Raw genomic sequence first — 20,821 nt, 5'->3', positions numbered from 1 at the left:
GATAAGAAAGCTGGCAGAGACCACACAGGAACAGAAGTCAGTGATACGAAGTAAAGCTCATGCGAATTTACTGCTGCTGGTTTTCGGCTACTTGCCTCAGTTAAGCTATGCACTGCAACGACTTAATTTGTTTCAACATATCTGCACAATGATCCTCAGTGCTCAAGGCTATGGCCTCGATGCCCTTGCACAAGCACTCACGCATATCCACGTTCACACTCACACGGGCGGTCATGCTCACACCTGTGCCATTACTTGACAAGAACACTGTTCGGTTGACTGATCAAGAGATACGCAGTGCAAAGGAACAGGATTTGAGACAGCCCAGGGTTTCCTCTTCTAGTAGGTTTAAAACATTTTTTTTTCCTCACTAACTTCCTTCCTGTTCTAACTGCCAGAACTCAGAAGTCAGAGTGAGAGACAGAGGCACCCCAGAGAGCCGTGAGCCACTGAATGTAAGTTGAAATACCTCGGGGTGAGGGAGGCTATAGGTGGGCACAGGCAAATGCAGGCGATCTCTCAACCAGGCGATGAACCTCTCCAGTTTATTTTTTTAGATTATCTTTGAAACCTATAAGAAAGTACTAAGGAGGCGGTAAGAGCAGTTTGCAGAGAAGGGGAAGTCAGAGCAGGGAATCTTAGCAATGACTCAGGGGAGAGAGCTCAGCGAAGGAGGGGAGGGCGCGCCCTGCAGCAGCCCAGGGAATGAGATCCCGAGTGTGTGGGAAAAGGGCCATGAGTGTAACTCCTGAGGAGTGCCCAGAGGGGTTTCCTACAAGGTAGGGGTGGGCATCCAGCCAAGTTCAGAAGCGAAAAGACTGTGGACCCAAACTGGTGTGGAACATGCTAGTAGATGAAGGGTTGCTGCTGGGGTGGAGATATGTGGTTTCCTGTTTTTAAGTAGATGTAAAGAGACTGATTGAAAGGAAAAAAGATAAAGACTCAAAGCTGTCAAACATTAAACTGTTTTCCCCTAAAGAATTTTTCTGGTGATATAAGAGAAATGCATAATGAAAGCCTTCCTTTGAGTACTATGGGATTTAACAATCAAAGGGGAAGTAATGGTAGAACATGTTGTTATTTACTCATTTGTCACAGTGGAATCAATTTCTATCACTAACAAAAACCACTTATTAAATTCCTACAGTCAGGGGCACCTGAGTGGCTCAGTCAGTTAAGCATCTGCCTTTGGCTTGGGTCGTGATCCCCGGGTCCTGGGATCGAGTCCCGAGCCTGCTTCTCCCTCTGCCTGCTGCTCCCCTTGCTTGTGCTTTTTCTCTCGTTCTGTCTCTGTCTCCCCCTCTCTGGCAAATAAATAAATATCTTAAATATAAATAATAATCTATATATGTAAATTCCTGCAGTCAGATGGGGAGAAAGTTCATTCCTGTTATTGCTAAAAAAAAAATCTTTACATCCAAGAGGACTAAAAGCAGAGAAGGCACCAAATAATTTATTAAGAGATAGGTTCTACAAAAATCCAATTAGCCCCGCTAGGATATCTAAACCGCGAGCCTTCAAATTGTCAAGGACTGAATTTGGCGACCATTAGGCATGATCTGAAATTCTTCCCTTCAGAGGCAGCCCCAGTCAGCATGTTTTATGAACCTAGTCTGTTATTACACTCTAGACTTAGTTAGGGTTACTTGTGGCCTGGGTCTGATCAACCCACGGCTGTTCTTCCATGCACGGTCCAGGAAGGCAGACTGCTCTCCCAGAGAGATCCGCCCCATAGTCACCCTTTCACATGGAGACCAAGAGTCACCAAAATCTGCATTAGTTGTGTTGGAGCCTCCCTGCAGGAATGCTCAAGCAAGGGAAATCCAGAGTTCGGTGCCCAGGCAGACATCGCAGATCTTTGCCATCGCTTTGTTTTGTTAAGTGTTGAAGAAAACGTCCCTCCCAAATCCAAATGTGACACAAGCGTAGTAATAAGATCATCTTACTCTTTTGTGAGATGGGCAGAGAGTTCTGAGAGAAGAGTTCCTTCTCCATTCAGGATGCTCAGACCTGGCACGTGTGGAATCGCCGTGCTCCAGCTGAACCAAAGCTGATGGACACATTCGGGCACATTCCAGGGATGGGGGTTTAGTCCTTGCTTGTTTGGGAGAGCATGAATTTGTCCCTAGGGAAGTAGGCTGGGAGCACCATGGAGGTTCTGTTGTCAGTGGAAGGTCACCACAGCGAAGTCATTCTGACGGGAAGATCAGCCCAGGCCAATTTATGGGAGCACAATATAGTACAAATTTCAGCTAGCAGCCCCAGGGACTAGAAACAAAGCAGATAAAGAAAAAGAACCGACATCCGTTGAGTACCTTCTCTATGTCAAGCCTGGTGGTAGAAACTTTCCAATTTGAATCCTGAGAGGACAGTAAGGCTCAGAAGTGTTCAATTATTTGACTGAAGTCACCAAAAAAAGAAAAAAAAAAAAAAAAGAACCAACAGCTACAATGCCTTAGAAGGACATTTTAAGAAATGTCCCGGGGGGCGGATTTTCTCTAATGCCACATTCTGGGCGTCCTTATTCATAGGCAGTGTTATGCTGTCCGGGGCCCTGGATGAGAGGCCATGCCCAGGGGTGGCTCTCATGTTGAGCCTACTACTTCAACGTTTATCCCTTTAGTAAGCACTTCCCCAATCACTCTGGGCCATGTCACACTCTGGTGTCCACAGCCAGAGCTGGTTCAAATTCACCTGAGCTTTCTTCTCAGCACCCATGATTATAGATGGTGTCTTTACCCCTTTTCATGCTGAATTTAAAACTTCTGTGACTGTCTCAAGTTATGGCAGTCTAGTCTTTTGCTTAATAATGGCGTCCATGCTGCAGTTTTCATCGAGGATTATTTAAAATAAGTATTTGTGAAAATACCCAGCGTGGTTAACTTCACAGGGCAGACACCCAGCAAGGTTGAATGGGGCCACCGAGTTCTCTCTCCTTTTGCATAGAAATCTGGGTTAGAAGAGTATACTGTGAGTGTGCTGGGAAGAAAGAATGTCTCGTTGCTCCCACCCAGGGAAATGTTGAAGAATTCTGCTTCTAGTCATGTGTATCGTTCTCAGGATTGATTTTAATGTCTATTTTATCTAACAAGACACCATCCTCTCAGGCACTGAGTTGGTTCTCCTCACTCAGCTTTGCTCTTTCAGATGGTCTTCACAGAGCTAACAGGGTAGAGAGCAGCCCTGAGGAGCCCAGGAGGCACCAACCCTCCATGTTGCTAAGGAATACTGAGAAACCACAGAGGACTCCAGAACCAAGACAGCTTCTGGTGTCCCAAGGGATGAACTTGGAGTCCCAGATAAGCCCAGTAACCAGGCAGGCAGCAAAGCAGACCCAAATCCTTGACTGGCTCTGACATGTCGGCCATACTTCAGGGATGGTCCAGCTCTAAATGGCCCGCTATCTAGAGCTGCAGCCCCAGGTTTAGTGAAAGTGGGACATATCCTTGTCAGCAGGGAAAGGACATGACAGGGTGACAGAGAATACTAATGCTTGCATCAGCACTTCTCTGATGGAAATCCTCCTACTTCTAGTACTTCCATATTTTGCTATCCCTTTGTTATCTCCACCTCTTCTCTCTCATATTCATGACCTGTGCATCTAGAAGCATCATCTAGCAACTTTGAAACACGAGATCGGTCTCCACATAATTTTGCTCCAGAGCCAAAGGATATTCTCTCCATTGGCTGCGCCTGTTGTCTTTTGTCATTTCTCGTCATTCACGGAGTCAACTCTGGCTTCAATTAGGAAAGGGAGCAATAAATAGAATCTAAAATTAAGTTGTTCATGAGGAAGCTTTTTAAAGAAACATAATAGTGATATTCCCATTTTAAGCTTGATTCAGTTAATAAACAGTTCTCGCAATTCCCAGAACTTCTTGTGTCTTCTGTACTCCTCAAAGAAACAAAATCTATTTTTAAGATGGAAGGAGTGGACATTGTCAACACTGCAGCACCAAGGGAAAGCATTCGGTGCCCAGGGAGCCAGTTACCTCACTTCACAGAAGCTGTGCGACAGGACAGACCATCCCACAGGGCAGGGAGCAGAGGAAGAGAACGGGTAGTTTAGTGAACATCTGCTATTGGCCAGGATCGTCTGAAAACTTTTCATGTGTTTTCTCCAACTCTTCAACCCCATGAAGAGAGATCATTATTTCCACACTACTGGTGGAAAATCTGGGGCTCGGCAAGGCTGATCATTTGCTTAGTTAGGTCCTGTAATAAGGCAAAGCAGAACCACATTGTGAATCTCTGGCCCGCCAGACTCCAAGTCCAGATCCTAGTAGGCCTTGAAAATCACCTTTCTTTGAAGTAGCCAGGTAATCTGTTTCATCTAAACTCAAGGGTTTCACCTTTTCTTGCCCTCCACTTCTTTGGAACTGCATCACTGAACCAGACAAGGGTGCTCTATCCTGAGATTGGTGCAAATTCTTAAGTTCAGTATCTTGAACATTTCACTGGATTTGCAAGCAAAACCACCATTTTGTGCTATGGCATAGTCATGCCACGAGTAACTCGTCCTAATTTAATGTGGCATTTTAATTGAGCCTGAGAGGATTAAGTTCCTATCTCCGCACACCTCCTGCTTACACTGCCTGCCTGCCTAGCAAACAGGAGGGTGCGAGGGGTTCACTGTGAAAATTCATCTGTGGAGGCATCCGTGAAGCAGGAGATAAAGATAGAGTAGTAAGCACACACACACACACACACACACACACACACACACGCAACCAATATGTACTTTGGGTCTTGATGGAGTGCACACTAACCTTGTTCAACACATAATTCTTGAGTCTCCATTTCACTTTTACTGTGTCATAAAACCAATGTCAAAATGACCTCCAAGCAAACAAAACACCTCTGCTTTTTGTGGAACAGTGGGTGAGCTGCAGAGGAAGGTGAGAAAAGGCCAGCTAGAATGTTCTGCACAGATGAACTGGGTTCTCCCCAACCCCACCTCCACTTCCTCTTTTCTTTTCTCATTTCAGAGGCTTCTTTAAATAAAGGAGCATTCGAGTCATTGAATTAGGAAGAGGCATCAGAGGTCCTTCTAAGGCAATGATTTCATTTTACAGAGGACAAAACTGGAGCGCAGAGAGGTTCAGGGACTTGTGCAAGAGTACACGGGACAGAGTGGCCCTGAAACCCTCTCTATGTGATGCCTCACTGCCTCGCTAAAGCCTGCAGAGTCTTGCAAAGAAGCACATTTCCTACTGCCTGTGCACTCTTAGGATAGATTCCCAAGATGACTAATGGGTTCTATAATTTCATTTTTACTTCTTACTTAAGACAGCTGGAGCAACAGAGCATAGCACCTGCAAACCAGACAAGACGGCAGAGGTGGCAATTCTGCCCCTTACACAATAGGTCTTCTTCCGCAAGCTTCTCATCTGAGCTTCAGTTTACTAACCTGTAGAAGAGCATATGACCATGCCCGCCCCCAAGGCTGTAGTGAGGAGTGATGAGCTAGTCCTCAGGACAGCATTTAGCGTTATGTATGATAACTATTATAATTATCATCATCAATAACAAAGCCGGTTGTTCTTTGGATGATACTCGAAGGTAGTTGTGGAATTTCCATAAAATGCCCATTCTCCCTTTGCTAGGCATATCCCACTGTAAAATGAGGGGATAAAGAGAGAAGACTGATATGTATGGTCAGTATATACATAGTTTACATGTATATTTATATATTCACATGTATAACACACACATAGTTTGGGAAATCATTATCAAACTCCATAAGCCATGATGGCTGAGGCATTGGCAGAATCCATGGTTCCTCAGAGATGAACTGTGAAATTAAAAATGCTGTTTCTTTTGGGACTTCAGACAAATTTGAGATAATGAAACAGAGATTGGGTAATTCTCTTCTGTACACAAGTGAAATAAGGTAATCGAATGTGTGCAACTCAGCTGACGCATGTCCGCAGGGCAGAACGAATCTACAGATGGAGAACTTAGAAAGGGAAAGCACCTAGAGGTGGTCTGCTCCAACCCCCAAACCTCAAGAGAAGGAGAATAAGCACCACAGTGGGTAAACCAGTTGCTCAGGGTGTGACAGCTGACTAGTAGCCAAGCCAGAATCAACACCTGTGCATGGTGAGAACTAGTTCAATGAAGAGATAATTATCCAAAATCAGGTAGATTGACCTCAGAACACTTTCCCTCAAGAGCTGTGCCCTATGCACCTTTGCTCCTCTGCCAGGCTGGGTGTTCATATTCTCTCGGATACAGATGTTACCTGATATCTCCTGCTTTTTCATATCCAGCATTTGGGGTTTGATAGACATGATCCTTGGCTGGAAGCTAGTTTGGGTCACTGATGCCACCAGGCCTCCAAAAGAAGAAAGCTTCCACTGTAACAGTCAACTATCTGCTTCATGTTTCCAAGAAGTCACAGTTTCAAGGTCATGTTTCTAATCTTGGACACTAGTAAAGTCTATGAGCCTCTGGATTGCATGTAGCATCTCATGGGCATATTCTTTTTTTCCTTTTATGAGGATTGTGACTTTCACCAGATCTTTAAAAAGACGTGTAATTTCCAAAAAGATTAAGAATCATCAGTCAAACCATGGTGGTTGTCCATCCCACAGCTCCTTCTCCACTTTGGAGAGTAACTTAAATACCAGTAAGTGGTAAAGCGCTGAGCCTTATAAAGAGTAGATTCTCACCAAATATTGTGCTTTAAAGAAGCTTTCCTTGAGAATTGCTTTTCCGGTTCCTTATTTGTTGTATTACTATATTTTCATCTTTTTCTAATCTGCTTTCCAGATTGAGCTGGTTTGGGGTCATTTGGCTTCATATCATTTTTTCATATGCTATATATTTAAATCAAATTATTTTAATGTGGTCCAGAATTTCCTTCTCTTTACTGCAACAATTTTATATAGAATCTCATGTTATCTTCTGCTTTTACCTGTCTTTTAAATAAACTTACATTTCATTTGTATGAACCAATTATTGTATATCTGTTTTTAATGAATCAAGGAAATTTAGAATTGACAGAAGTCTCAGAATTACTAATAAGCATATCAAGATCTAGATGACTGAGAAATTGACTTGCCAATGATCCCACAGATGTTGTTGAATCCTGTCTTAGATCATATCTTTGTCTTTTTCTCTACCTTTTTCTCCCTCTCTCTCTCTCACTATCCTTTCAAAATTGAAATTTCAGGGTGCAAAATAACAATTTCCTGCAGGTTATGGAAATCACCTTGAACTAAGTAATGGGTGGGTGTGATGTTATCTTCTGATGGTCAGACTTCAAGCAGATGACTTGTTAGAACCAAGCGATATGTTCCAGAGAGTCCTAAGAGGGTCAAGACATCCTCATGTATAAATAGGTTTCCTGATGATCTGTTCACACATATTTTTGAAGATTTTATTTATTTATTTGAGAGAGAAGTGGGAGGAGGAAGAGAGCAGGAGGGAGAGAGATAAGAAGATTCTGCACTGAGCGTGGAGCCAGACGTAAGGCTCAATCCCAGGATCCTGACATCATAATCTGAGCCAAAACCAAGAGTCAGACACTTAACTGACTGAGTCACTCAGGCATCCCTGTCCACATGTATGTTGTGTGATGTCCACTCTGAGTATCTGGTCAGATTCCTGGGTGTCACCAAAGGAGAACCTCTCTCTTCTGACTAATCTCATCTGGCTGCTCTTCATCTGTCCCTTAATGATTGTCCTCAAGCTACCCACAACCCACTGCATTCTTCATTATTTTTCCAACCAGTTCATTCACTTTCCCTGAGTGTTGTTTGGAATATGAGTTGAGCTGGTCATGATGTTTATTATGTTGTTCTTGAGAGGCTCAGTTATGAATGGTGTTGAGTTTTCTGCTGAGACAAGAGTTGCCATAGGAACAAACCTGCATGCTTCCTTCCTACACAGGAAGTGGACCTGGGCATTGCAATGCTATTTGCAGACTTGATCAAGCTCATGGTGTTTGGCTTGTTATTTTGTTAGAAGAGGATTGATGAGCCAAGAGATATCATTTCTTTTTACTCTCTGTTTTTTCCTTCTTTTTCTGTTAAAATTGTTTTTGTTTGACTTTACTTCCAAATTATTTTTCTTTCTGATGCCAGTGATGGAGACTTTGAAACTCAAAACCACAGCTGATTTTGGCCAGAGATAGCTTCACTCCCTGGGGGATTTGACAGAGGTTTGCAGAGTCACTGAAGATGAGATGTGCTAGATATTGTCTAGAGTTGTGCCACTTAGAAACAATGTAGTCTTTAACCAAAGGCAGGGAGGACACTCTTGAGGGAGGACTACAGGAAATCAGGAAATTATCTCCTTGCCCAAATACCTCCCATGTTTCCCCAAATAGCTCCATTGCTACAAGCCACAGTCCTGAAATTCTTTCAGTAGAGACTTCTTCCTCTTTATTAAGACACTGCAACTCATCCAGCTATGATAATTTGGGCATTTCTCTTAACCTCTGAGTTTCAGTTTTCTCGATGATTCCATAATGGGTTGGAATATCTCACCTCTATGGTTTCTTTCTGCTCTGAAAATCTCTGACTATACATGGCCTAAAATGAGTAATTTTTAAACCCATTATTCAGTCACTAACAATTAAGTGTGAATCATTTTATTAGAATCTCCCCTCAATATTTTAACAAATAGCAAGTAAATGTAGATAATGAGAGAAGAAGACAGACTCCAGGGTATGCCAGGGTGAGGACTTAGAGCATAAAATCACTAGTCTTCTGGCAGGGAGAGGGAGATACCAAAAGGGAAGGGGACCAGAAAAGGGAGATCAGTGATAGATAAAGTAAAATAAAGACAGGTTAACCCTTCCCATTTTGTCTGAAGGAATTTAAAGAGTCTTTTGTTATTTTTATGTCATTTCAAAGGAACAGAAGATCTTTAGATACAGAGATAAATAAGCCAAACCATGAGGGTTTATAAAATGCCTAAACTATTCAGTTATGGGAGATTCAAGAGAAGCACAGAACCTAGTGCCTGCTGCCCTCAGGGAGTTATTAGCAGTGTTGGATGGGAACCGTTCAGACACCTCAGGCAGGTATCATGGCAGTCTACAGCATTGCATGACTTACCTTTGAAGTATCTCAGGAGTTCAGGGGAAAGATTCAATTAATGGGAAGAAGCCATCCATTTCTTTGGTTACATGTGTTTTGAAACCATCACAACAGGGATGGTACAATGCTAAGAACTTGGACACTAGAGGAATGGCTGGATTTAGAGGAGTGTAGTTATTCCTATAATTGTTTGAACTGGGGCTATCTGTTCATTATTTGGGACTGTTTGTGTTATGTTGTTTCATTTGTACATTATTCATAAATGAGCTATTTCTTTCTGGTCCATTTATTCAGTGAATAAGAGATAATTGGCCACAGTTCAGAGAAATTCAGGAAGGTCAGAGAAAAGACTAACGGCATTATATGCTTATTGCATGAAAAATAAAGAGATTAAACTAGGAAAAAATATCCTGGAAAATCACTGACAATTACAGAAGCCCATTATGGCCAGGATGGTGCTACCAGCAGCCCCACAAACCTTTTTCATATCCACTGACTTTTGGCTAATGGACTATCATCCTCTCTCTCTCTCTCTGAAATAGATCAAAATGACTGAAAAGGATGCAGAAACACACCTGGAGGAGGATGTCGATGAGCTGGACAGCAAGCTCAATTATAAGCCTCCACCTCAGAAGTCCCTGAAAGAACTACAGGAGATGGACAAAGATGACGAAAGTCTAATCAAGTATAAGAAAACACTCCTGGGGGACGGCCCTGTGGTGGCAGGTGTGTGGAGGGGCATGGGGGGCAGGTGGAAGGCATACATTTCAGCAACTCAGGAGCAGGTGCAGAAGAAAGACTACCCAGTGGTTGCCAGGGCTAAGCAAGTGAGGCACAATCTCTATATGCTGCGTAAAGTTACAGACCATAGGATGAAGTCTTTTTTGGAGATACAGCACAAGTCAGCATGGCAATAGGCAAAAATTACATATGGGGATGATTTAGAAAGAACCCCAGACTCCCACTTAGAATTGTATTCTCTCCATGCTCTCACATTTTCTCTCCTTCTTCTTTCTCTTCCTCACTCCTCCCTTGCCTACCCATTCATCTCTTCCACAGACACAACAGAATAAGATAGAGAGGGGCAGTGCTCATCGAGCAGAGGAACTTGACCATAGCCACCCAGGAAATGTTTGCTGTTGATAACAAGGCGGACCTCTGAGTCCCGGAAGCAGAACTAGCACCACTCTAATTTATAAGGCCATCGAGACCAGCATGGGGAACCTGCCACTTCCCTTTCTATTTCCACTCCAGACAGAGATACCACTTTTCTTCTTATGTTCCCGCTCTCCCACTTAAAATGTCCACATGCACTGTACACACGTGTCTCTTCCCTAGGCTTACATTCTTTTTTGAATCCTGCAGACCCAACAGCCCCCAATGTCACGGTCACCCGGCTTACCCTGGTTTGTGAGAGCGCCCCAGGACCCATCACCATGGACCTCACTGGTAAGTGGACACAACTGTTCTGTTCCAAGGGGCCTAGTGATATCATGGGGAAAACTTAGTCTCTGCCCCTCTCCTGGCAAAAGGAAGCACTAGTAAGGGGAATCCCAGATACAAAAATGCTGAGACCAGTTCACAAATCATTGCTCTCAGGGTACACAGTATTTACGACACCTGATGAAAAGCCCACTCTCTGTCTTTAACTGAAGATGGTGCAGTCATAAGTAGTGGGTCTATTTATTTGTATCATCATATTTACCTCTGATTTTTATCTCCATGCAGCAACAGGGGAGTTATTATTCATGTAAAATGACTTGATGGAAATATTACAAAGCAAGTTGTATACTTCTGAAATGTAATATTTATACATTTTAAACTTCAGAGAATATTGATCTTATATCAACTAGAGAAATTCCATGAAGGCAAGAAGCCATCTAAAAATCTTTTAATTAGTGCTGGGAATTCTACTATTAAATACATACTAGTTTAGAGCTCTGATTCTTGTAGAAGGGACTTCCCCCACTAAAAATGTACAAATTAAGTTGTTATTTCCTGGGGTGCCTGGGTGGCTCAGTCGGTTAAGCATTTGCCTTCATCTCAGGTCATGATCCTGGAGTCCTGGGATTGAGCCTTGCGTGGGGCTTCCTGCTTCCCGGGAGCCTGCTTCTCCCTCCCTTCCACTCCCCCTGTTTGTACTCTCTCTCTCTGCGCCCCCCCCCAAAAATTTATTTCCTTTCCCCTTATTGTGACAATGGTCAAGTCCTTTCCTGACACTTGAATATTAAGGAGATAGAGCTGAGAAGGTGGGTATTATAGGGGAAATCTGCATCTGAGAGGAATGAGGAAAAGGGCCGCAGAGTCAAGAGGTTGGAGGCATCCAAGGCAGCTCTTCAGGGGAAAAAAAATGATTCCTGGATTTAAAAGGTGGACTCATGAGACAGAGCAAATGTGACTCCAGAAGGGTAGGCTCAGCAGCTAGGTGATTCCCCTCTCACGGGGCACATCCACTCTTTACCTTATATGGCTTTATTTGTCTGAAGGAGGAAATCAGAGGCTGAGAAGACACACTTCCCCTTCAACTGAAATTATTACAGCAGACACAAATTCACCTACCCCCACATTCTAGCATCTCTCTAGGAGAATACCTCTCTCTCTCTCTTTCTCTCACCAGGACTCAGGCCTCTTCCTGTGTGAAATTGTGTAACACTAGCAGGTACAACCGTTAATTTGTGAGATGAGGTCTAAATTAGCGCTCAGGAAATCTAAGGGCCTGACCACATTGCAGGGAAAACTCAGTCTCCTTCACTTTCCTACCATCAGGATGCCCAAATTTGGTTTTCTGTCACCAAGAAGTTCCTGAGGTGAATCCCAGCATAAACACACACACACACACACACACACACACACACACACACACATATAATACACATATAGTTTGTGTAGAAAATATATAGTATATATTATAAGTGTATAATATACATACATATATTATGTACATATACACACATATGTAGTGTGTATATGTACATAAATATACATTATATATACATATAATAAACCTATAATTATATACAAAATATATATTATATACATATAATATATGTACATACTATATACATAGTGTGTGCATGTATATATATACACACAGAATATATGTGTATATAATATACATAATATATAGTGTATATAAAAATATATGGTATATTATATACATACTATATACACATAGTGTATGTGTAGATATATAGATAGAGATATAGTTCACACACATATATATGGCATGAAGCACATGCACAGAGCTATACAAAACACACACACATGCACAGACACACACACATATACATTCACCCCAGAGTGTCAGATGATACAGGATCACACTGGGAGAAGAACAGAGAGTGATTACGTCTCTAACCAGAATACAAGAATTAGAGTCATATCCTGGTGGATGGAGCTACTGTTAGCAGAAAAGCCTAAAGCTTTTATCACTTAAGAGACTTTCCTTAAGAAAAATAATATGAGATTACATATGCAAATGTAAAGTACAAAAGTGAATATATATTCAGAATGGTAAAAGGGAGCCAAAACAGGTAAATTTTTTAAAGCTAGGAAATGCCACAAACATCACCAAATCTACAAGAACAAATAGCTAGTGCTCTTACTTATTTTTCTTATTTATTGAGGGGTAGGGACACATTCTTTAATCATCTTTTTGTTTGGCCATATATGTCATATCATTTTCAACAGAGAAAATAGAAAGGTAATTCAGATTTTCCTCTAGGATGGCTGATTAAAACTTATTTTTATTATTGACAATTTGAAAAGACATTGTCAGGGCGGCTGGTTGAGCACGCACCCCTCAGACATGATTTCAGTCATGATTTCAAGCCCATGCTGGGCATGGAAACTACCTTAAAAAAAAAAAGACATTGTCATGCATAACTCATTGCTGATAATACCTTGTATATTTTAGGGCTGTCATCAAATTTGGGGGAGAAAGTGCTATCCCAGTTTTTTTCATATATACCTGTAAGATTTCAGGCATAGCAAGTGCGTGTGTGTGTGTCTGTGTGTATGTGTGCGTGTGTGCGTGCGTGTGTGTGTGTGTGTAAACTCTGATATTCTTTGAATTAAGGGCCATGTGGACCACGTTATTCTGACAGGCGCAGCAAACAGCTCTGGAGTTTAAACTCCCATCATCTCCTTGTGTTTCTCCTGAGGAGAATAAACTCTTTCTAAATCTACTTCTACAGGAGATCTTGAAGCTCTCAAAAAAGAAACTTTTGTGCTAAAGGAGGGTGTTGAGTACAGAGTCAAAATTCACTTCAAAGTAAGTATCTTGCCACGTATGTTTTTATAAAGTCTGCATTCTTCCTATAATCAGAGAAAGAAAAAATCAAATGTCTTGCATTATCATGTTGTCACAGTTTTTGTTTCTTTTTTTTCTCTGGATCTGGACAGTCCTCTCCCCAACTCTGAGCTCTATCTTTTGAGGCCCACCCCTGCTTCATGCCTTTTCCCTACCAGGACCATCTCCTGAACTCCCCGTTGATCACTTAGCCAACAGAAACCCTCTTTCTATGAACTCTGAAAGCTCCCAACCATAAGCATGCCCTGCTTTATATTGTACCATTTTTGCCATTTCTTCCTTGTACCACCCAAGTACCCTGAGAAAGGGGAAGATTATATTCTCTTCTTTCCAACATTTTACACAAAACGTTGTGATATTTTGTGAATATGTATTGAGAAATTAACACAGGAATGAATCGATTAATAGTAAGAAATAGAACAATTAGAGCCTCAGTTCTAACTGCTCGGTGAGGATATACATCCAGAGAGTGTGGGCCATAGTAAATAATGGAGAATTACAATTATAGTTTTGGAAAGAGCAAGACTAAACAGGAGATAAATTGACATATAATGAATACACACATACCCCAGTGAACGGCCAAAAGCAAAAAGAAAAATAATCTTAGCTGAAACCAAGTAAGTCAGAAATGTACTGTTTGCTCTTAATTGCCTGTATTTGCCTTGGTTGCCCTTCTTGGCCATATCCTTCAGGGTGCTTCAGGGCCACCAAGGAAGACCCCATCTGCCCTCTGTATCTGAACACTGGGCTCTTCTTTGCCCCTGGTGCAGGGTTGATTGAGGATCTGGGAACAATCACTATATATCACACATAAATATGTCTCAAAATAATTTCATTCTGAAAATTTTTATTGATGCCTACTCTGTAATACATACTAAGCTATGCTTCACTTGCTTGTTTTCTATATATTTATTATTGAAGCACCTGAGAGTTTGATATTGCATCCAAATATGCCTAGAATTATATGCAAGGCATTGTATCCAAATAAGCTTAGAATGCATTACGCATTAGCTGAATTTTTAATTATTAATGCTACTACCTTAACTTATCATTTTGGTAAGCCGGTTTGTACCAAATGAAACAGAAGAGGTTAATTTTGATGGGAATAAGATCAGAAGGAAATGTCTGGGGCATGGGCTTCAGCTATGGGTGGGAAGGCCGAAGAGAATGTAGTGGTCGGTATTACATATCAGGGTGATGGAGGAGGGGCACAGAAAGGGGTTTTCAAGTACCATCTGCTGCAGAGGCTTAGCATTTTCTCACACAAGAGAAAAACCACTCTCTCTGTGTAACCCACACAAAGTTTAACCAACCTGTCCCAGCATGGAGCTACCATTAGCAGAAACGCCAACCCAAAACTGGAAATAACTGAGAAGCAATTTAAATCTTTAGTGACATCTGTTGAAAAACACCCAAGAAGGTTTGTTTTAATAACCACAGGAACACATCCTAAAATCCTCTTGCATCATCTCTCTCTTAACTGTGCTCCGTGTTCTTCTCTTTCTCCGCCCCCCCTCCTCCAAAAACTTCATGGTTCTCTCCAAAACCTGGCCTGGGATGTTCACCTTTCTGGTTTGTACACCTTTTCCTTCTGCCTCCCAAGGAAATGTAATATCTTTGACTTCCACAGGCTTTTTCCTCCTGGGATGAGGGGAAGCAATGGGGAGGGACTTGCAGATGGAAGAAGAGAATATTCATATTTTTCTCTTACCCATCTCAAATACATTTATATTAAATGAACCCTCAGGGCATCTGGGTGGCTCAATAGGTTAAGTATCCAACTCTTGATTTCAGCTCAGATCAGGATCTCAGTGTCCTGAGATCAAGCCCCATGTTAGATTCCAGGCTGGGCATGGAGCCTGCTTAAGATTCTCTCCCTCTGATACCACCTTACACCAGTTAGAATGGCAAAAATTGACAAGGCAAGAAACAACAAGTGTTGAAGAGGTGGAGAAAAGGGAAACCTCTTACACTGTTGATGGGAATGCAAGGTGGTACAGCCACTTTGGAAAACAGTGTGGAGGTTCCTCGAAAAGTTAAAAATAGAACTCCCCTATGACCCAGTGATTGCCCTACTGGGTATTTACCCCAAAGATACAGATGTAGTGAAAAGAAGGGCCACATGGACCCCAATGTTCATAACAGCAATGTTCACAATAGCCAAACTGTGGAAAGAGACAAGATGCCCTTCAACAGACAAATGGATAAAGATGTGGTCCATATGCATTTGGAATATTACTCAGCCATCACAAAGGATGAATACCCAACTTTTGTATCAACATGGACGGGACTGGAGGAGATTATGCTGAGTGAAATAAGTCAAGCAGAGAAAGTCAATTATCATATGGTTTCACTTATTTGTGGAACATAAGGAATAGCATGGAGGTCATCAGGAGAAGGAAGGAAAAAATGAAGGGGAGGAATCAGAGGGGGAGATGAATCATGAGAGACTGTGGAGTCTGGGAAACAAACTGAGGGTTTTAGAAGGGAGGCGGGTGAGGGGATGGGTATTAAGGAGGGTATGGATTGCACAGAGCACTGGGTGTTACACACAAACAATGTATCATAGAACAATACATCAAAAACTAATGATGGACTGTATGGTGACTAACATAACATAATTAAAAAAAAAAGATTCTTTCCCTCTCCCTCTGCCCCTCCCAATTCTATAAATAAATAAATAAATAAATAAATAAATCCCTCTATGCAACAGCAGAAAAACAGCGGACTCTGATTTGAAGTCCTTATCGCTGAGTAGCAATCACCATTCCCGTTTTTCAGACTTTTTGCTACCAGACCACATCTCCCATGAGGCCCAAAGGAAGAGCTTAGAGACTTCTAGAAAAATGCATTCACTTTTTTCTATAGGCATGAGCCACATCTGGCAGATGCAAGAGGATTTTAGGATGTGTTCTGACACCCAAAAAGTTTGGGTGTCATTTTTAGCACCATTTCTTCAATGAAGCTATTTTCATTCTGCTTTTGAAAGATTCGTACCATAGATTCTATGGAGTGACAGTCTCAAACCTAAGCTAGCCGTGCTCACTGCTGTGCCACTTTATCGCCAACACAACGAAATATAGCACTGATAAATCAGTTTAATTACTCTGTCCAAGACAAAAAGGCAGCCATAATTACCATGGGGAGAAATTATTTAAAGATGTTTTCATTCTTCATCTTGGCGAACAATTCACCAGGCTCCCCACCTACTGACACAATGTCCACTTTGTTTGTATAAACGCGAGCACTGTATAAAATTAATGGACAACCAGTTCAGTCCTAGGTACAATGAATCATGGAAAAACAAAGTGCTTTGGCTGTGTATATTTTCATCCTGCTTTAGTGACCTTTCTTTGAAAGGCTTGGGGAAGTGGTGACATCTCAGAAAACATCTGTAAAGAACAGCCATCCAAAATGCTTGCCAGACACAAGTGGATTTCACCCATTATTTATTTGCAGGGAGGATGTTTCTGTGGGGCAGAAACTCTTCATCTTTAGACTCCAATCTCAGCAACATTAAGGGCACAACCCTCCTCTAGACATGATTTTCCATTACAGCTTTGCTCCTTGTTGTTTGTTTTTCATGCTAGGTGGATCATTTCTGAGGTTAGGGCTTTTGGATGCTCACAGAACATTTTCCATTGGTACCTTTGTAGCTTTTCCTAAGATAAGGACGGTGTTCTGGCCAGTAGTATTGGGAAGGGGAGGCTCAAGACCATTCTTTGGACCTTTAGAGGAAGGAGAATTGTAATGAAGAATATCGAGACAGTGTTTTATTTAAGCACCCCCTTCCCCCCAAGCAAACAGCACAGTATTCGATGATTAAATTGTCGATTTAATCATTGGTTGGCAATGTTGACTCTTGGGACCTCCTCTCTCCAATCTCTGTTTCGCTGTCCACACTAAATGATAATAGTAACACTTACTCTGAACTAAATCTTAACCTTCTTTCATCCTCAAAGAAGACTCAGCTAGATAGGATAAGCATGAAAGAAAAGGGAGAAATGAGAGACCGTTTTTAATCTGAATTGCTTGGATCCTTCCCACCTACAGGTGAACAGGGATATTGTGTCGGGTCTGAAATATGTTCAGCATACCTACCGGACTGGGGTGAAAGGTAAGGGACCCATACTTCACACTGTCCCAAACTCTGTCCCCCACTGATACTTAAAATTCTTCTTTTTAACAATTTTAGTCACAGACTCATTTAAGAACCTGACAAAAAGCTTTGGATTCTCCCCCTAGGAAACAGCACACATATACTTCTGTCTAGACACTAATGGCAAGTCCTACATTCAGAGATCTAGTTTACACTGGGTCAACCACTAACTTTTAGCCTTAGGCCTCTGTGATTTATTATTCACAAAGGGGAAGAGTAACCAAGATAAATTTGGAAAAAAATGAAAAATATTAAAAAAAACTCTCCAAAGTTAAAAAAAAAAAAAAAAAAGTAGTTCAGAGGTATAAACCTAAGGGTCAGCAAAATCCAAGACTGGAAGTTTCTATGGTTCTATACAGTGGTGTGTGTGTTTTTTGGGAATAAGAGTTGGAAGTAGCATGTGGGCAGGTGTGGAGTGAGGATGGGGGAGCAAGGAGCTTTTAATTTTTAAAATTTTTAATTTTTTTAAATTTTTAAATTTTTAAAACAAAGAAACAGAATTCTTTCTAGAATTAAGAAAAGCTATGACAGAGACATAACACAGCATTATCTGGTCTTTAGTTGCCCTTGACAAGTTGTCCTAAACTGTATGTGCCTTGGGGAACTGCCTTCAGTTTCCTTCCGATGCTACGGGCAGGGTGAAATGAAACTTGGAAAGGTGATGGAAGTACTGGTACATTTCCCTTTGACCTTGGGGGCTCTCTTCTTCCAGGGTTGGGAAACAGTAAGGCATAGGTCAGTTCCCCCAAATTAATAAACAAAGGGTTTGAGGGGATATTGTTGGACAAATCTGCATGACTTGGGCAACCACTCAATTACTCAAATCCCACAGAAGGTTGTTGACCTGTAAGATCCTAACCTGTCTTTCCAGGACCAAGTCTCATTGAAAAAACAGTTCAGTTTCCTGTTTTCCTTTGGGTATAGAGATTATGCTGCCTCACTTAGTCAAGAGGATAATGATATGTCTGTAGCTGTTCCTCCAAACTTACTCACAATATTTAACAGCCAACTACACATTGCCTGCCTGCCTCTCCTCCTGCCTACCTTCAGTTATACTTTCTAATGCCCTCTGTTTCTTAATATATGTCCCAGTTATTCACCTATTAATAACTTTGGTTGGCTATTTCCAACATTTGTCCCAGTTTTTCACCTTTTTTTTAACCAAATTATTGATTTTCCCTTTCTATGCAATTCTTCCATCCATGATTTCTGTTCATTCTGATCACCGGCTGTTACCCCACCTCCGCAACGGATATGTTCATAGAATGATAGTTTATAGGTAGGAAGTCCTTAACGTTCATTATATAGAGAAAGAAACAGAGGCCCAGAAATGTCATATTGATGTAAGTGGTTGCAGAGATGAGACCAGAACTCGGGTCTCAATTAATGAGGGATTTTTAAACAAGATTTTTATTTATTTAACAGAGAGAGAGAGGAAACAAAAGCAGGGGGAGTGGGAGAGAGGGAAGTAGGCTTCCTGCTGAGCTGGGAGCCCAACATGGACCTGGATCCCAGAACCCTGGAATCATGACCTGAGCGAAAGACAAAAGCCTAACGACTGAGCCACCCAGGTGCTCATAATGAGGAATTTTTTTTTTTTAAAGATTTTATCCATTTACCTGACAGACAGAGTTCACAAGTAGGCAGAGAGGCAGGCAGAGAGAGAGGAGGAAGCAGGCTCCCCGCTGAGCAGAGAACCCGATGCGGGGCTCGATTCCAGGACTCTGGGATCATGACCCGAGCCGAAAGCAGAGGCTTTAACCCACTAAGCCACCCAGGCACCCCAATGAGGAATTTTTTTAATGGTATAACCTGCTATAGCTCCATAAAAGAAGAGTCTTGATCTCCATAGACTTAAGGTGCTAATTTCCCGACTTTCCTGATAGCAACAGCTGTGAGGCTTCCTAAAAGCACTGATTCTTGAGGCACCTGGTGGCCCAGTTGGTGAAGCTCCTGCTTTTAGCTCACGTCATGACCCCTGGGGTCCTGGGATGGAGCCCCTGTATTGGGCTCCCTGCTCAGCGAGGAGTCTGCATCTCCCTCTCCCCCTGACCCTCCCGTTGCTTATGCTCTTTCTTGCTCACACTCTGTCTCTCAAATAAATAAATAAAATCATAAATAAATAAATAACAAAATAAAATAAAAACACTGATTCTTGACACTGCCCATAGCAGATTACTGATCCATAGTTTCTGAGAGCGAAACTGTATTATTAAAAGGCACGCCAATAAAATACACACACACACACACACACACGTGTGTGTGTATATGTGTGTGTATATATATACATATATACATATATATATATATATTTTAAAGGCAAAAAAAAAAAAAAAAAAAAAGATGCCCAGGTAAATCTGTTGTTTAGCCCGGTTTGGAAACTATGGCTTTTGGTTTTGGTCACTGTAGGCTGTGCTCCAAATTTTCCAGTTTTCTGTGTTTGCTTTTCCTCTGTCAGACGCTTACCCTAATGAACTTGTCTTTCTTCCTAGTGGACAAAGCAACATTTATGGTTGGCAGCTACGGGCCTCGGCCAGAGGAGTATGAGTTCCTGACTCCAACTGAGGAGGCTCCCAAGGGCATGCTGGCCCGAGGCACTTACCACAACAAGTCCTTCTTCACCGACGATGACAAGCACGACCACCTTACCTGGGAGTGGAACCTGTCCATTAAGAAGGAGTGGACAGAATGAGCACATCCACCCATCCCTTTCCCTACCTCGCCATCCAGAAGTACCCTCTCAGTCACGTTCACCACCCTGGCCCTCCTCCCTGTTCACAGCTGGATCCCTTCCCCAATGCGCCCCACATTCTATTACCAACACATCTTATCCTGCAATGTTTCTCAAAGTGTTCCCTAGCACAAGAAGCTTAAAACCCAGGCTTTAATCCCGCCCATTCCTTCTGGGCCCCCATTAAGGCCAGTTCTTCAAAATTCTTCATTTCAATACCTAGTCATTTAATATTTCCTTCTACGTTTCCCATGGGAGCAGCTAGAGGCCAGGAAATAGGCAAACCATCATTAACAGTCCTTTTGCCTTGGGTTACAGTAGCTCATTCCCACCCCTGGATTCTTCGGTGGTTGCTGCTGGCTCAGTGAAGGTCCCTAATCACGTTCCCCACCAGTGGAGGTTCTTCTTTTTCTGGGAGACTGTAAACAGCACAAGAGAGTAAATAAAACAATTATATGATCTGACTGAGACCCTCATTTCCCTGCTTTCTTCCTTCGAACAAATATGATAACTAAATTGTTTACCTTTGTGAGTTTCCTCAGAGGGCATATGGGCTGGACACAGGAGAA

The 20,821-nt window shown here is 42.0% G+C and overlaps 1 protein-coding gene across 1 annotated transcript; it reads left to right on the top strand.

The window, feature by feature from the left end:
- Window positions 1–382: 382 nt before the first annotated feature.
- Window positions 383–20,722, top strand: LOC111142045 (Rho GDP dissociation inhibitor beta). Its single transcript, XM_022494974.1, has 6 exons — window positions 383–455; window positions 9,593–9,776; window positions 10,416–10,499; window positions 13,247–13,323; window positions 17,416–17,479; window positions 20,014–20,722. Exons 2-6 carry the CDS (start codon window positions 9,599–9,601, stop codon window positions 20,211–20,213), a joined length of 603 nt encoding a protein of 200 aa, XP_022350682.1. The 5' UTR covers window positions 383–455; window positions 9,593–9,598; the 3' UTR covers window positions 20,214–20,722.
- Window positions 20,723–20,821: the final 99 nt, after the last annotated feature.

This window comes from Enhydra lutris, unplaced genomic scaffold, assembly GCF_002288905.1.
Source record: "Enhydra lutris kenyoni isolate GAN:26980312 unplaced genomic scaffold, ASM228890v2 scaffoldscaffold7, whole genome shotgun sequence".
Classification (NCBI taxonomy): Eukaryota; Metazoa; Chordata; class Mammalia; order Carnivora; family Mustelidae; genus Enhydra; species Enhydra lutris.
Note: the sequence above shows the minus strand (reverse complement) of the source record. Positions and strands in the feature narration are given on the sequence as shown.